Source organism: Zootermopsis nevadensis, unplaced genomic scaffold (genome assembly GCF_977971745.1).
Source record: "Zootermopsis nevadensis isolate Lab colony 2312 unplaced genomic scaffold, Znev_1.0 Znev_ptg000008l, whole genome shotgun sequence".
NCBI lineage: Eukaryota > Metazoa > Arthropoda > Insecta > Blattodea > Termopsidae > Zootermopsis > Zootermopsis nevadensis.
Window position 1 is genome coordinate 16,313,278 of NW_028259140.1, and position 18,010 is coordinate 16,331,287.

Genomic DNA, 18,010 nt, shown 5'->3' on the forward strand with positions numbered 1-18,010 from the left:
ACTGCACTCATTTTTCAAAATCTGTTGCAGTTTCGTACAATTTTTCTTTACTTGGTCTCGGCTGCAAGGAAGCAATCCTTCATATCACCTCAAATGTGGTTACATAGTTTTTGCATTGTTTAATTAGCTGTGGAAATTTCGATTATGTCCGGGTAGTGTATATCCGCCAAACTGGAACCAGAACTGAGATAACTGAAAAAATAAAGTAGGAATTATATGTACATTATAGTACGCTATCCCATGTTTGGACTCGTTTATTTCAGTTCAGATCTTGTAATTTTTGTAGATTGCGGCCTAAAACTTAAAGTGGAGACACACATTCTCCGTACCCTTTGCCTAAGAGACTAAGTGAGCAAAAGGTAATTTGAAGAAAAATTATAACTTCTAGAAACACACAAGACCTACAATCCAAGACATAGAACAATAACAATGAATATTTTTCATTTCATTTATGCATATAATAAAAACTTCAGATACAGACCAAAAATTACAATTCAGGATGGTGACTATGCAGCTTTTGAATGATGTTTCAAGATATTGACAGTTATTTTATGTCAGACGTGGACGATTTAACCGTATTCTCCAAGTCCTACGAATAAACGAACAACATTTGTGGATAGTCCTCGACAAGTCGATGTCTGGAGGGTCCATAATTAACTTGGAAAAATGCAATTTTTTTTTTACGTGAATATAAAGCTCTCTGTTAAGTTACTGACCAGAACAGTGTATCCCTGGACCCTGACTGCATTGCCCCACTGACAAAATTTCCGGTATCCCACACCTAGCAACAACAGATAAAGTTCCTGGACACTTGCAATGAACATCATTGGTTCGTTGTCAGTCACAATCATAACGTAGACCCTATCCTAACGCTTCTAAATATGGTCAGTCAACATTTTATTGTCAAATGGAAGCAGCGGTCAAGGATTGTGAAGTGCTTTGCGCAGAAGGAAACTTCTTTACCCCGTTAACCAGGGCTATAAAGGCGTTATGCATTAAATTATCAGTTGTACTCATAACAGTGTGAAATATATTCACCCTGTGTCAAGAACTCGCAGTATAATCACTGATTACATTGTGTTGTATTGAAAACTCTGGCTTTGAAAGTTTAGGTTGCAGACAAACAAAATTTCCTGGCTTCAGGTGTTGAACTTGCATGGAGATGTCATTCTGGTGAGATATTCAAGAGGGACTGTAATATTTGCATCTGCTCAGCAGATGGAATTCCAGATCATGCATCCTGTACCTTTTACCTTTGCAGAAGAAATAAACAAGGTATGACAGTTTTTTAAGTGACATGGGGCATGTGGAAATATGTTTTACAATATGATTTGTGTTGCTCAGATGTTAAAAATTGCGATAATCAAGGCATGTGTACTGAATACTTTGTTGCACGCTCCCGTCAGTGAGTGCACAACAGAGGATCGGATTTGCTACCCAGCAGACCTGAGGATGAGAGCAGAGATTGTTCTTGAAACGTTGGCAGAATATATGGTTTGTTCACCATTCAGCCACTCTCATTAACTTCAGTCGCTGCAAAAGCTTCACTTTATACACAAGGAATAAACATTATGAGATGTTGCAGGTTCAACACCAAGTTGCAGACAGATGAACTGTGAAAAATGAACATGAGATAGATGCTGAGAAACTTACAGGCATGCGCCATTGGAAACTTTTCAAAGAAAATTCCTTTAATGTATCGTTGAGAGCTGACCACAAATAAGCATGGCAGTGAATAGGAAATTTACAGATAGACAGTATGTCACGTTTGTGAACATATTAAATAAAATGTATTTTGTTCCTTTCATGCAATGATTGTCTTGTTTAAATGGACTTGGATGTTTGGACATACAACACAAACAAATTTAGTTTCTGGCAAAGGTAGTAACTTTTTGCTTAGATGATTTATGGACTTACTAGTTATATTGGTACGGATGTAGGACTCTGTAATGTCACTATCAATATTGAAGAATCTGGCTGTGAAGTTTTGCATCCCAGGCAAACAAAATGTTTCTGAAGATTTCTGTCTTCTGGGTTGTTGCGCTGTGTAGTCTGGTCGATGTTAACCAACGTTTCAGAGGTCATACTGCCTCCTCCATCAGGGCGATGAGTCTGAAGATTTCTGTCTTCTGGGTTGTTGCGCTGTGTAGTCTGGCCGATGTTTACCAACGTTTCAGAGGTCATACTGCCTCCATCATCAGGGCGATGAGTATGAAGATTTCTGTCTTCTGGGTTGTTGCGCTGTGTAGTCTGGTCGATGTTTACCGACATTTCAGAGGTCATACTGCCTCCATCATCAGGGCGATGAGTATGAAGATTTCTGTCTTCTGGGTTGTTGCGCTGTGTAGTCTGGTCGATGTTAACCAACGTTTCAGAGGTCATACTGCCTCCATCATCAGGGCGATGAGTATGAAGATTTCTGTCTTCTGGGTTGTTGCGCTGTGTAGTCTGGCCGATGTTTACCAACGTTTCAGAGGTCATACTGCCTCCATCATCAGGGCGATGATTATGAAGATTTCTGTCTTCTGGGTTGTTGCGCTGTGTAGTCTGGTCGATGTTAACCGACGTTTCAGAGGTCATACTGCCTCCATCATCAGGGCGATGAGTATGAAGATTTCTGTCTTCTGGGTTGTTGCGCTGTGTAGTCTGGTCGATGTTTACCGACGTTTCAGAGGTCATACTGCCTCCATCATCAGGGCGATGAGTATGAAGATTTCTGTCTTCTGGGTTGTTGCGCTGTGTAGTCTGGTCGATGTTAACCAACGTTTCAGAGGTCATACTGCCTACGTCATCAGGGCGATTAAAATATGAAGATTTCTGTCTTCTGGGTTGTTGTGCTGTGTAGTCTGGTCGATGTTAACCAACGTTTCGGAGGTCATACTGCCTCCTTCATCAGGGAGATGAGTCTGAAGATTTCTGTCTTCTGGGTTGTTGCGCTGTGAAGTCTGGTCGAAGTTACCCAACGTTTCAAAGGTCATACTGCCTCCGCCATCAGGGCGATGAGTATGAAGATTTCTGTCTTCTGGGTTGTTGCGCTGTGTAGTCTGGTCGATGTTAACCAACGTTTCAGAGGTCATACTGCCTCCGTCATCAGGGCGGTGATGTTTCTGGTTCTAATAACTATCATTTATGGTCTAGGTGTTGAACTCGCACGGAGATGTCATTCTGGTGAGATATTCATGAGAGACTGCAATATTTGCATCTGCCCAGCAAATGGAATTGCGGATCTTGCATCCTGTACACTTCACTATTGTAGGAGAAATGAAGAAGGTACTATAAAGATACAGTTTCTGACATTTTCCCCACTCCCTGTAGGCATGTCTATGCATTCACAAGTGATGTGTTCCTGAGGTAATTGTGAAAAGCAGATTTTTTGAATGAGATTGTGGTTAATGATAAATACTTTTGCATCTACATTACTAATATTACATATCTTACTTTTGAGTGTGCAGGTAATACAAAAGAAAGAAGGAAGTAAACATTATGAGATGTTGCAGGTACAACACCAAGGTACAGACAGACGAATTGTGACATGGGCTAGATGCTTAGAGACTTGGAAACTTGCAACACTGTATAGTTTTCAGTAAAAATTATCAATAACTTGACCAAAAATAAGAAAATCTGTGAATAGGAAATTTACAGGTTCGGAGGGATGGCCGAGACTTTTATGAACATGTTAAATAAATGCTAGGGTACCTGCAAGAATCTTTGAATGACGTTGAGAGTGGGAGTGAATGTAAAATTGAAGGTGACCACAGCATGAAATGTGCTGAGGTTGAGTGACAATTTCAAGAAGTTAAACCATTGCACCTCCCTACCTCAGACATTCGTCAACCGCTGTTTGTGAAGAATCCTAAACATTCATTGGCCAGAAGCGATTTCCAACCAAGAACTCTGGACAAGGACAGAGGAAATTGAGGTATCCATGCAGATAAAGCGGCGGAAGTGGATTGGGCACACGCTGAGGAAGGGGAATGAAGCCATTGAGAGAGAGGTCTTGGACTGGAACCCGTAGGGGAGAAGGAAAGAGGGAGGCCCAGACTGACGTGGCGAAGATCAGTCCACGCTGAGGCATTGGAAGTTAAAAAGAGCTGGAACGAAGTAAAGAGGATGGCCATCAGTAGAACCAGGGAGCGGTGTTTTGTCCCATGAGGGACAACAGGAATTGATGATGATGACCATGTAGTCTGATGATGGAGGCAGCAAGGACCTATGAAACGTCAGTAAACTTATACCAGATTACTCGGCACAACAACCCAGAAGTCAGCCATCTTCAAATAGTTACTTGTAAGAGAGTGATTTTGATATATATATGTCATATATTATATGTGGTGTTTAATATAAAATTCTCTTGCATGTCAAATAATAGTCTGTGGTCAGATAGGACTATTAAAATTGAAGTGGTCTTCCAGGTCACAGTGCTACATGGAACCCACGTCACTGGTTAAGGGTTAAAACATGTAATGTAACTGTCTGTGACATCTAACAGGATGTACGTGCAGCTACCCTCCATAATTTGATTCTGTGTTGTCAGTCTGAAACCTGAGGATGTGCCCCTGCATCATGTATTATTTAATCATAATCTTCCTTTAAAATAGTGTTTTTTGAGCACAAATTTGTGCAGGAAACTCTAGTATGCAAACTTTCTTTTGCAAGAAGACACTGGACACTCATCTCACCCAGTTCAAAAGAATTTTCTTTCTAACATATGTTAGTTGGAGGAATAAAAGTAGTGAGGGTCTACATAACATAATTTTCTCAACTTTTCTGTTATTACACATATCTTAGTTCCAAATATTCTCACAAAGTATCGTATTCCTGTTTTAGCCAGTGCTGTTAGGAGGTGTATACCTGGATCAGTTTACAAGAAGGGTTGTAAAATGTGCCAGTGTTCAAAGAATGGCAAAACTGAAGTTTGCACTTTGAATTCTTGTTGAAATGATGTTCTGGAACCACTTCCTATGAAGATTAATAGTAAGTAGAATTCATTCTGAATTTTTCATGTGTAACTTTGAGGGTTCATCACTGTTTACATAAATTCTTACCAATTAACCAATTCTGAGTCAGCACACACATTACCAAAACCTAATGTAATTCAATATTTTTCTCTCAATCCTCTGTTTTTTAGTCTTCCAACATTATTTCCTCTCATATTTCTGTATGTGTTCTTGCACTGAAAGCAGTTACAGTATAACTATTTCATATAACGTTTAGGAAGTGCCACTACTGTGTTTATTTTAGGTATATTTTATGTTTCGATGTTATAGTTTGTGCTCTTTTGATGGTTATTTTGTGACCAGATTATTTAATTCAGCACTTACGTCAAATCTGAACTCTCATTCTGTAATTCTTGTTACTTCCAACAGAGTTGTTTATTCAAGTCTTAGTAGGGCAAGGTGCCTAGTATAAAACCCGTACTTAATGCTTGTTCATCCTGTTTTCAGAATGTATGCTCCAGTGTTCATGCCTTGGCAGTATAATCGTTACATACGCAGCAGAGTAAATGCTTCTACATAACCAAAGAAGATTGAGTCGAGGCAGTATAACTGTTACATCTGACATGGATAAAATTCCACTGTCTAACTCTGAAGTATTTAAGTTATGGCAATATAATCATTACATTTGGTGTTTAGTAAAGATTCCACTAACTCAGAAATATTTTACTTATAACCATAACATCAGATGTGGAGAAAATGCCACTACTAACTCAGAAATGTACCCAAATTTAAGGTATGTGGCTTTAAGTTCATTTTTACAATGTAATTTAATCTGTTTAATATATTGGCAGTCATGAAAGACCAGCGTAATTGAGTCAACTTTAAGAACATTAACCAAATATATCTTTCAACAAGTTTCCCAAATGACAGTCTGTGTACATTTCCTTTGATCTCATTTGAATACACTGTTATAATGATGTTGAAATTGCCATTAGGAAATTAAAATGTTATAAATCTTCAGGTATCAACTCAGTTACCACAGAACTAATCCATGCAGATGGAAGGACACTGCACTCAGAGATATATAAGCTTATAGTCTCGATTTGGAACGTATAAATACTGTCACAACAGTGGAAAAAATCAGTTGTCCCTATCCACAAAACAGGTGACAGAACTGAGTGCAGTAACTTCTGAGGAATCTCTCTTTTGTCAACGTCATACAGAATTTTATTGAGTATTATTCTGGAACCGCCACGGTGGTCTAGCGGTCAGAACACTAACCTTGTAAGCCTGGGGTCCCGGGTTCAATTCCCGGTGGTGCTCAAATTTATAACTTGTGTTGGGCAAGGCTGTGGTCTAGGCATCACGGAGTTTTCCTCCGGGGGCTTCCCCGGTTTCTCAGTGGCATCCCAACAATTACTCAACTCACACACAGAAGAAGGCAATGGCAAACCACTTCTGGATCATCTGCCAAGAATGTATATGAACAGATCCCAGTCCGAGAAAAGGATGGAAGGATCCTGTTCATATGGACCTGTCGTCAGACAGAATACTACAAATAAAATAATTCTGGAACAGTTAACGCCATTTATGAATAAAACTGTAAGGAACGATCAGTGTCAATTCCACTGTAATAGGTCAACATTGATTATATTTTTGCATTCAACAAATATTAGAGAAAAAGTGGTAGTATAATGGGTCAGTACACCAACTATTTGCGGACTTTCAGAAGTCATATGACTCAGAAGAGAGGTGCTGTATGGATTTTGATTGAGTTTGAAATGAAGATGTGTATGGATGAGGTATCTAGTAGACTTCATATATATAACCTTCTGTTGGGACCATTTCCAGTGTACAATGACCTAAGATGGGGATGCTTTGTCTCCATTGCCTTTTAATTTTGCTCTAGAACATGTCATCAGGAAGGGCTCGAATTGAATGACATACACCAGGTACTTGCCTATGCTGATGATGTGAATATTCTGGGGGATGGTGTGGGTACCATAACCAAGAATGCAAAAACTCTCCTGCAGGCTAGCAAAGAAATAAGCCTAGAAGTACGAGGGTGAGTCAAATGAAAACCGTAAAACTGAGATAAAAATTCGAAATATCGCGCCATTGTCCTATAAGTTGGCAGACATGTTACCAATGCTATAAAGAGTATCCTATAGGTGGTAGTATAATGCAGACAAACATATCGCCATCACAGTGCCAATTTGAAAATGGCTGCTCCACTAGTACACGAAAGAAGAACAACGTTCTGTAATTCGTTTTTTGATCAGTGAAGAATCTTGAAGAATCATCTTCGACCTGCAGTCAGATCAAAGCGACGTGGACTTTTGACTAGAGGTGTCCTTGACATGACAATGCTCGGCCCCACTCTGCCGGTGCAACAGTTGCAACAATCCAAGACTTGCACTTTGAGTGTCTTCCACATCAGCCATACTCGCCAGACCTAGCCCCAAGTGATTACCACATGTTTGGGCCACTCAAAGAGGCGATGGGAGGAAAGAAGTTCCGTTCTGACGAAGAGATACAGCAGGCGGTGCATGAGTGGTTGCGCAGACAACCACAAGAATTTTTTTCTAGAGGAATCCATACACTTCGTAAACGCCGGAGGGCCTGTATTGAACGAAATGGAGACTATGTAGGAAAATGATATAGTTGTGTACCGCTTTCACTCAATAAATTAAATTTTAAAAAAAATTTACGGTTTTCACCCTCGTAATTACAGACAAAACTACATACACGGATGTAATACGTGATCAACATCAGCAAGAACTGCGGAATGTAAGTAACGCATCTTTTGAAAATATTTCAAAATTTAAGTATCTGGGAAGAAGAATAACAAATAGAAGCGAGGTCCATGATGAAATTAAGAGTACAATACATTCGGGGAACGCTTGCTTTTATGCAAATCAAAAACTGTTATCATCCTGTTTGCTATCCAAAACACTGAATATCAGGATATATAAAACAATAATTTTCCTGTTGCCTTGTATGGTTGTGAAACATTGTCTGTTACTTTGAAGGAAGAATGTGGATTACAAGTGTTTGAAAACAAGGTGCCCAAGAAATATTTGGTCCTAGGAAGAATGAAATAAGTGGGGGATTTAGAATATTACATAAGTAGGAGCTGCGTGAATTGTACGGGTCACCTAGCATAGTGAGGATAATGAAATATAGAAGGTTCCAATGGGCTGGACATGTGGCACATATAGTGGGAGGCAAGGGGTGCATGTAGAATTTTGGTAGGGAATCCTTCTGGAAAATGACCACTGGCCAGACCAAGAAGAAGATGGGATGATAATATGAAGATGGATCTGAGGGATGAAGGGTGAGATGGATAGAGTTGGCTCAGGATTGTGGCCGGTGGCAGGCTTTGGTGTTGAACATGCGGGTTCTGCTACCAGGGAGTTAGTTATGTTGTCCATGTACTTCCATTGTTAAGCTCAGTTATATTTATCATTTATATTCTTAAATATTTTCAGATTAATTGTTAAAGTGTTTTTATGTTATAAACTTGTCATTAATTTTGGCTCATGGCATGTTTTTGGTGGTGCTCAGATGTGTAAAACTCTGAAGAAGTAGTGTAGTAGTCACGTTATATAAATTCTTGTGACTGGAATAATGCCCATTTCAATCCCTTATACGAGCCAGAGAAGATTGTGTGCTGGCATGACAGCTGTGTCGTAGAGAAAGTAAGCCAAGCATCACAGTGTAGTTGATAGGGTTGCTGATTTGCATTTGTGATGTCCCAGGATATAATCTCGGCTTTAAGATAAGCTGACTAAAATGTTGTGTGGTTTTCATCAGTCCTTTGAGACAGTTGCTGGAGTTTTTAAGTGTTACCTTTGAAATATTACGTTCTTATGAAGCATAAGGTCTGCTGGGTCAGTTGCAGAAGGGAGAGTGCATTATCTTTTCTTTTTCAAAGGGCTGTGATATTATTTTATTTCTTACTGAGAAGCAGGTACAGCATAATTTTTATTTTCTTTATTCTCATAAAGTTACATTTTTATTCGGACCGGCGATACGGAATTCGCGCTGGTTCGAGTCTCGGGGGAGAAGAAATTTTCATATGAGATTTTCGACCAGTGTGTCAATCCAGCATCGTGAGGAAATTGGGGAGCTACAATGAGTAGCGTAATCCGGTCAAGAAAACTAGCGATGGTTGGGGGTTCGTCGTGCTGACCACACGTCGCCCTGTATCTGGTTGGATGATTGTTCACCTCTGCTTAGGCATGTGAACGTGAGGCCAGCAGTCAAGCTAGTCGGCTTTGGCTCTCTGGAGCCACGGATTTAATTTTTTTAATGTCTTAATGTAGTCGCCACGGTGGTCTAGCGGTTAGAACGCTGACCTTGTAATCCTGGGGTCTCGGGTTCGATTCCCGGCGGTGCCCGAATTTATAACTTGTGTTGGGCAAGGCCATGGTCTAGGCAACACGGAGTTTTCCTCCGTGGCATCCCAACAATTACTCCATTCACACACAGAAGAAGGCAATGGCAAACCACTTCTGGATCATCTGCCAAGAACGTATATGAACAGGTCCCAGTCCGAGAAAAGGATGGAAGGATCCTGTTCATATGGACCTGTCGTCAGACAGAACATTAAATAATAATAATAATAATAATGTCTTAATATATATTTTTCTTTAAGAGCTTTAATCAGTACAGTACTGTTAGAACAGTGGTGGTGGGGCCAATCATGATGCCCTGGGTGTGAATGATCAGTGAAGTCCCATAAAAAAATGCATGTAAGACATTTGAGGTGATTTCATTTATTATAATTTTAATGATGTGAAAACTACCTCTGTAGAACGACTTACCTGATTCATGCAAATGGAGAAATATGTCATTGTTGATGAAGATTGATACAAGCTGCCAGCTACACAGAAACATTAAGAAAATGGTAACTAATGTGTTCAAATAGTACACAATCCATCTTCTGTCAAGGAATGGAAGGAATATAAAAATTTACATTTCTCTTCTTCTTTAATTTATCAAAAACTTGCTCAGTACCTTCTTCATTGTTTTGGTCTCAGATAAAAGTACATTTATAAGACAAACTACAGCAACAGTATAAGGAGAAAAGGAATTTTATATAAGTACATGTGTGAGGCACACAGGGCCACTACATGCACAATGCTGTTGCCGACTTCACCCACCTCCTTTGCCACCACTGATTAGGAAACGTGTACATTAATAACCGTACTATTTACTTGTCCCTTTATGTGTATAATTTCCACTAGTACAAATTCTAACTGCATTAAATTTTATTGATATCTCAAAGTTTCATACCTTCTCTTTATAATTGTTAACATATAAACAGTTTCCCTATAAAAGCTCACATTTGAAGCACCGGTGGTATATTTATTAGGAAATTTCGTGAGTGGCTGAGCAACTGTTGGCTTCTCAGGAAGGACTCGGCTCATTGGAGTAAGTAGGTAAGTAAGTAAGTATGGTATATTAGTTATTGACATCAAGCTAATGGCTGAATATAGATTTTGTGCTCCTTCTATAGCCAAATTATTGTCTATTATATATTTTTGAGGATTTGTTATCACACCAAATTTCTGGAACTTATGCTATGTAGCATTAGCAATGTCACATCTGTGTCACACATTCACCTGGCTCACATGTTGTTATTTATGGTAAAATAAATGAAGCTGTACCACTATATGCCATGTAGGTGGCGCCTAGGGGAAGAGTGGGTTATTTATGGTAGAAAATTAAAAAGTACAACATCGGAAGCCTCTAGTGGGTTGATGTTCGTACCAGACTTTATAAAAATCCAGCAGTTGATTCAAGAGTTATTATGAGGGAGAAAAATTGGCATTATACTATAAACCTTTGTTTCCCTATAAAATACAGAAAGTAGGATTCTAATTGACAATTTTAGTTTTAAGTTTATCCAAATTTTTGGAGCCTGGATAGCTCAGTCAGTATAGTGACTACGGGATGGATGACTGGAGTTCAATCCCTGACGGAGGCAGAAGATTTTTCCGTAGCCTGTGCATCCAGACCAGCTGTGGGGTCCACCCAGCTTCCTATCCAGTGTTTACCAGGGTCCTTTCCTGGGGGTAAAGTGCAGCTGGATTTTGATGCTGACCACTCACCCTCATCTAGTGCCAAGATCAATAATGAGTAGGAGCTATACCTCCTCTCCCTGCAAGCATCCTACATGGCGTGTAGCAAAACTGCTGTACTTTTTTCCCCAATTTTATATTGACTGTCAGTTGACTTTGTTTGCATCTATACATGTTCTTCATAAATTTAATATTATTATTATTTAGTGTTCTGTCTTACGACAGGTCCATTGCTCTGCCCAAAAAGAGCTCTCCAGTTTTCCCTATTCTCGGCTTCTCGCTTTAATTCCTGGAACGTCATCTTCTTTCCTTGTTTAAGGTCGTCGGTTATCTGTATCAGTCTTCTTCCCAGTCCTCGCTTTCCTTCAACCTGGCCTTCGATGATATCACTCAGTAATCCATTCCTTCTCATAATATGTCCCAGCCAGTTAGCTTTCCTTCGTGTAATCTTTGCTCGTTGACTCTCCTCAATACTTCTTCGTTGGTCACTCGATCCGTCCACCTGATCTTCTCTATTCTTCTCCAACACCACATTTCAAAACTCTCCAGGTATTTCTGTTCCTTCTTCCTGAGTGTCCAAGTCTCTGCTCCATACAGCGCGACACTCCATACGTAACACTTCACTAGTTTCTTCTTCATCTCCAAGCCCAACTTGCTAGTGAGAAGTATCCTCTTCTTGACCAAAGCTGCCTTGGCCATGGCTATCCTTGCTTTAACTACCAGGGAACTATACTCTCGTCTTGTCTCGCTCTGTTTTGTAAGCTATAGTTCCAATCTGCAGTCAGTCAATGACTGAGCAATTCTCTGACACTTGTTCATGATGCAAATGGAATCATGCCATAGTCATCCATGAGACTGTGGCAGGCCCCATTCTTTGATAATAAGATGAATGATGTGATGTTGTTCATGCCCAAAATCAAGCAATGAGTGAAAATATTTAGGGCTCATTGTACAAGGCAAAATATAACTAATAAAAGCCCACCTGAAAGAATGAGCGAAATGAACAACAGTTTTGAAATGTGACTGTCATCATGGTGTATGCCTGTTATCTCTCGGCCATTTGTCTGGAATTGTGAAAACATATAAAGTACTTCATCTATTATGTTGTTGACGATGGTGTCTACTTAGTAATTTAAAATTTTTGGACCTTTCAATCGTCATTATACTTCCTCAGAAAATCACTATTTTTGGGATATGGCTCATCGCCTATCCTCGGGTGTACCTACATTAGAAGGAGCTAATCTTGATATGTCGACATCTCCCAAAACAGTGGTATTTTGTCACTTTGATGCAGGGCTATAAGTTAATTTTCCATTTCAAAAATCATTCCATGAGCCAAGGAGCCGTAAGTCTACATGTACCCTTTTACTCAAATATTACTGTTGTTGTCGATACCCTTGTACGTAAAATATATATTTGCTGTGACTGACTTCAGCATCTCAAAGAATAATTGTTTCTTTCGATAAATTGTTGTTTCGACATATATAAAGGCTTGTGTTTTTCTATATATTTAAATACAACATAGAGAAATAATGGTATATTACAGTTCATTTAAGGAAATCTATTATTATAGTAGTTTTCTTGGTTTGTTAAGTGGCATAGTTTTGTTCATTTTCCTGCATTTATAAACAATTAGTGGCATAATTTGGTGCAACAGAAGTTTTGTTATAATGTTTGGCACCAAAAATACGTGATTCTTTCCACTTTGTTGTTAGCCACAGAAGTGAAGTTTAATATTGTTTTGTTTATATGCTTGATGATTTCTGTGATTAGTATAGATTTCTTATGTTCAACTTGTTCCACTGTGATAAAATCAATTGATTATATTTACAATAATGTTCGTTTTTTTATTGTTAATATTTGATTTATCATGAACAGACACTTCATGCACTTTCTATCTGCCAAAGGAAGAATATAAAATCTGTATGTTGTTATTCAAGAGGCAAGTTACATGTGGTGTTGGAGAAGGATAGAGAAGATCAGGTGGACGGATCGAGTGACCAACGAAGAAGTATTGAGGAGAGTCAACGAGCAAAGAAGCATTCTGCAGGCGATAACACGAAGGAAAGCTAACTGGCTGGGACATATTATGAGAAGGAATGGATTAATGAGTGATATCATCGAAGGCCAGGTTGAAGGAAAGAGAGGACTAGGAAGAAGACGGATACAGCTAACCGACGACCTTAAACAAGGAAAGAAGATGACGTTCCAGGAATTAAAGCGAGAAGCCGAGAATAGGGACAACTGGAGAGCTCTTTTTGGGCAGAGCAATGGACCTGTCGTAAGACAGAACACTTAATAATAATAATAAGTTACATGGTCCTTGTCAATACTGGCTATTCCACAGCAAGGGCCTTCATAAGTCCTATTTCTGTGAACTGAAGGTGGCCATAAAATCTCCAGAAAATACTAAAAAAAGTACACTCACTTCAGTAATAGGAAGTAGTAGTGAGTAAGCCTCTGTCTCTTTGCGAAAGGAGAAGATAAAGTGAGATTCAAGAAAGATTTAACAACACAGTCTTCCTGATGCTATTTGCCTGTCAAAAGCTAGAGATAGGGAGGCTGATGTCAAATATGAAAATAAAGTCAATTTGGCATTTGATAATCAATAACAAACAATTTTTATGGACTTCTAACTTTAATTCCACAACTGCAAAAATGGTCAGGCATACCGCTACATATGGAGTGAGGAAACGGCAGAGAGATAAATCAATAGAATGTTGTGTTGCTAAAATCTGCTAAGTATATGTAATATGATACATGTGGAGGACAAACCAAAAGTAGCTACATGGTGGTTGATTATGAAGCTAAGTAATCTTTAAAAACTATTGACAACAAATTCCTCTTAGCACACATATATGGAGTAATATATGGACCATTCTCAGATAGAAATGCAGAAGATAATAAACACTGCAATTGTTGATCCACACATTTATATGCAATTAATGAGATGAGCAGGAGAGAAAATCCTTTTCAAAGTTACTGAGTTGACAGAGACTTCTTCCATTTCCCAGACATTTTTCAGAATAATCTTCTGACAAAGTTATTTAATAATTTTGGGCGAAATAGATGGTGTGGAAAAGAATTGTATGTTTACGCTTCACCAAGGTTGTAGGCATGTTGTGATATAAGGACTCCCTGGTTGAAAATGTAGTTTGGCATTGTGTTGGAGGCATTGAGAAAGAGGTTCTGAGTGGCTTAACCCCATTTTTTCTTACATAGGGCCTTTAGCAGTTAGCAAGGATAAGAAAAGCGACCTAATGGACCTTCTTAATCTAGTTTGTTAAGTATTTCATTAATTTATAGGAACCTTCTGTACAATGAAAAAGTGATATTGTCTTCCAAATGCTATTGAAGACAATGAAAAAGGAGCTTGTTTAATATAGGTTTATGTGTGACTGTTTTTCACGTGTATCTCCTGTTTTAATACGAAACTTTGCAGGTAGTAATGTTGATTATAGGGATGTAACGTAACTCTTCATTGTGGGAAAGGATACATGTAAAACCGAAATGTGCTAATTGTTTCCTGTTATCTGTAGTTAGCAAAATTAGCACTGCAACAATTATGTTCCTGAATAAATTGTATAAACATGTCTTTTTTGAAAATAATAAAAAAATACTTTTGTGGGGAATCTACAAAATTTGTTTTTCCTTTTTTTAAAACTTGACTTTAAACACTTTTACAACTTAACCCACCACCCGTTAATTCATATCTTAAATATTTTATAATTCCGGAATAACGGATAGATCCCTGCTTTATCGACGTAGCTGTACAAAGTTCAGTAATTGTGCAGTATGACAGTTGTAGTTCATGATATTTCCAGTAGATAGTGGTTTATAAGTTGCCAGTAGATGTCGCACGCGAACGTCTTTAAGGTTATGATTACAGGTAAATGAAAGACTTGTATGTAAGAGTACACTTGTATGCTAGATTCTAGGTAAAGGTAAGTGAAATAATCTGAAGGAACGAATATTGATTTTGATATGACGATATCTGAATTAACATTCATAATCTCCTCTGAGATTACTAGATCGTATTTGACAGCTTTTATGCATGTTTTCGAAGTTCACGAGCTATAGCAGAACATTTTGTGGGTGTTTTTATACGACGTCGTGTTGTTTGCTGTCAGCCGTGTTTAAGCTTAATTAATGTGCTTCGTGTGAATCAGTCTGTTGTGGATTACGGATTGCAAGCAGAAAGGTGGCCAGTTGTCAACTGATGTTTCGTTGCGATGCACACATGTGTGAAGTAAGTGGTTTACATTTTAAGTCTGTATACGTTATTGACATGTGTTTGCAGTAAGCAGGATGGCTTGGTGGCACTAAGACTGAAACTCATTGAATGCTTTCGTGGGAAGTGTTGTGGGACTAATGAATTATAAATCGAATGGACTAGTGTTGACCCTGTAAGTTATAACTGGATGGAAATGTTACCGTGTAATAGCAATTACAGGAAACAAGCTCTGACCAGTAAATTGACGGTAAGTCGTATTTGTGAATGAAGATGACTTCATCACTTCTGTATTTTAAAGGTGCAAATTCGTACTTGCTGTTTTAAAAATGTTACCAAAGAGCTCCCTTCTTTCCATGAAATGAATGAGTGGGATGTACCATTTGAAGGTCTCACAACTTGTATTGTTTCAGGAAAGTTGTGTTCAGACATATTCTGGCAAATGGTGATGGCAGTAAATGTTAGGACATTTTCAGAATATTTTATAAAACCTTGGAATGTAACAAGACATTTACTGGTGTTAATATTTTAGTTCTTCATACCAATTTCATGCCATCCCAAATGACAGTCGCATGGCATATTAAGTAATATATAACTTAAAATTGAGTATTTAGATGCTGAAAGCAGTTTCATATGCATATATGTGTATATGTATATTAAAAACTAGTTTTAATAGTGGAAACCAAGAACTCATTCATTTATATTTCCTTAAATTAACAAACAAGTTTACTTGACAAACAATTCAGTGAGTTAGTATCTACCTTGGACTCTTGTTTTGAGTGCAGTTTGGATCTCCACATTCTTTAACCCTGTTCTCTCAGTTAAATTTCTACATTATTGCCTTATCTACAACTATACAAAATCAGTTTAATAGTTTTATAAGTTATTTTTCTATTTGTAAAATGATAAGAATTATTATAACCTATTCTTATGCAACTCTAAGCATAGGATTAATCTGGTTCTATTTCTGTGCAGTTGGCATTTTGTCCTCACCCTTAAACAAAAGATGTTCTGTGCCATAGCAGCTTAGGGTTCCAATTATCACACAAAGTATTTTTAAACTTTCATTTTATTAACCTCTCTGCTAGTGAAAAAGGGACCAACTTATGAGGTGAAAAATTATCTAGAAGAAGCTCTGCGAGTTTCTGGTACTTAAAGAAATATAGACATTCTTACTAGAAAACTGCTAAACCCTATGCTGCTTCTAAAATGAGGACAGAGATGGTCCTCGAAACATCAGCAATTAATCACCATCTAACATGGCTGATAGCCCGAGAAGACTTTGTTAATGAAAGCCACCACGAAAGCTTCATATCATATAGTAGAATGTAGTCAAATTAAATTCCAGTTTCTGTGCGTAACATGGCAAAATGTGTTATTTGAAGGAAATTTAAATTAGACTTTCCTGGTTAGGTTGTGTTTGGATATAATTAAATGATGTAGTAACAGATTGTAAAACAGATGTTTCTTTATTTTCTTAAACACAGTAACAGTTCTTTTAGTATATGTTTTGTGTGTGTTGAAATATTTGGCTGTGAAGCCATAGCATATTTAGAATTTTATTTGGGTGACGATGTTTGAAAGAATTATGTAGCATTGCTACATTATAGAAGATGGAGGACACTGATGTCACCATCTTGAAGTTGAAGTGAAGAGTACCATTCTGTAGTTAATTTACTTTGAAGGTGGTTAAAGTAAGGATTTGTTAAATGTGTGTAGTGTAATCTGTACTTCTGTCATATTCAAGGAGTAGCAGTACTCCAATTGATCACGCTGATTCATAAATCAGTAACGCTACTGATATTGATGTTGGTTCTTCCTTATCTAAATATTATTAGAAAGAGCACACATCCATTTCATAGTATGAACTAGGCATGTCCTGATAATCCACTTTATTATTGTCCAGGTAACTTAACAGGGTCAAATATGGCTTAGGATTTCATTTTTTTTTTTGGGGGGGGGGGGGGTTTGTAGGGGAGAATAACTTAAATTATTTTCTTATAGCATTTTTTTCTAATCAACTGTTAATGCATTTAATCTCTTAGTGTGTGTGTGTGCATAAATTACTTCTGTAAAACATGAGGGCTTTGGTTGGTTCGGTGATAAACCTTCAGGTTCCATAAGCCATCTAGTTAGTTAGTTAATTAACAGTAAAACATAATTTTCATTATTGGGCCACTTGTCACTAGTTTGTCATCGATATTTTATAGTTTTTATTTAATTCTAAGAAATCAGTAGTGTGCATAGGCTTATTTTCCGAAAGACAGACTAGTTTACTGCGCACTATGACTAAGAAAATTATTTAAGTCCACTCAAAATGCAATAAAGTACATTTCATACTCTGCTTAATACCCTATCTCAAAATTGAATGTAACTTTACGATATGAAGCTAAATTCTTAAGAAGACATTGTTTGAAGTAAATACTTGCTTTACTATCATTTCAGCTGTAACTAATTGTAGTTTTTTCCTACGTCCGATTGTTCATTCTGCAGCCTTAGTGAAAGTAACCCCAAAGTTCAAAGATGGCTGTCTTCTGTGTTGATAACTGTGTAGTCTGGTAGAAGTTTACCGACGTTTCAGAGGTCCTTCTACCAGACCACATGGTACTAAAACCTAGAAGACAGCCATCTTCATGCTCAACGCTGTGAGAACTTCAAATCCTAACCCCTAATTTATTTAACAATGCTATATCCAGGGTTTTATAAATATATTTACCCGTTTTCCTTATGCTGTTTAATGAGAAATGATGGAC

The 18,010-nt window shown here is 38.0% G+C and overlaps 2 protein-coding genes across 11 annotated transcripts in view; both read left to right on the plus strand.

Annotated features, from left to right (window-relative positions):
- The window catches only part of LOC110838711 (uncharacterized), a 44,929-nt gene extending 38,972 nt beyond the window's left edge, over positions 1–5,957 (plus strand). For 2 of the 8 annotated variants that reach the window (XM_022082194.2, XM_022082197.2), the window contains 4 exons: positions 1,144–1,275; positions 3,139–3,270; positions 4,828–4,974; positions 5,445–5,957. In XM_022082194.2, coding sequence (XP_021937886.2) covers positions 1,144–1,275; positions 3,139–3,270; positions 4,828–4,937 — 374 coding nt within the window. In that variant the 3' untranslated portion in view covers positions 4,938–4,974; positions 5,445–5,957. Of the gene's footprint in view, positions 1–1,143; positions 1,276–3,138; positions 3,271–3,452; positions 4,288–4,827; positions 4,975–5,444 lie in introns of those variants that run through there. The other 6 variants (XR_015534042.1, XR_002546198.2, XR_002546197.2 and 3 more) reach the window with 6 other exon arrangements.
- Positions 5,958–14,915: 8,958 nt separating this feature from the next.
- LOC110838095 (TBC1 domain family member 4-like) overlaps positions 14,916–18,010 on the plus strand; it is a 206,942-nt gene continuing 203,847 nt past the window's right edge. The window contains exon 1 of one of the 3 annotated variants that reach the window (XM_087345284.1): positions 14,916–14,970. The gene's annotated coding sequence lies outside the window, so the exon portion shown is untranslated. Of the gene's footprint in view, positions 14,971–15,022; positions 15,276–15,352; positions 15,508–18,010 lie in introns of those variants that run through there. The other 2 variants (XM_087345283.1, XM_087345285.1) reach the window with 2 other exon arrangements.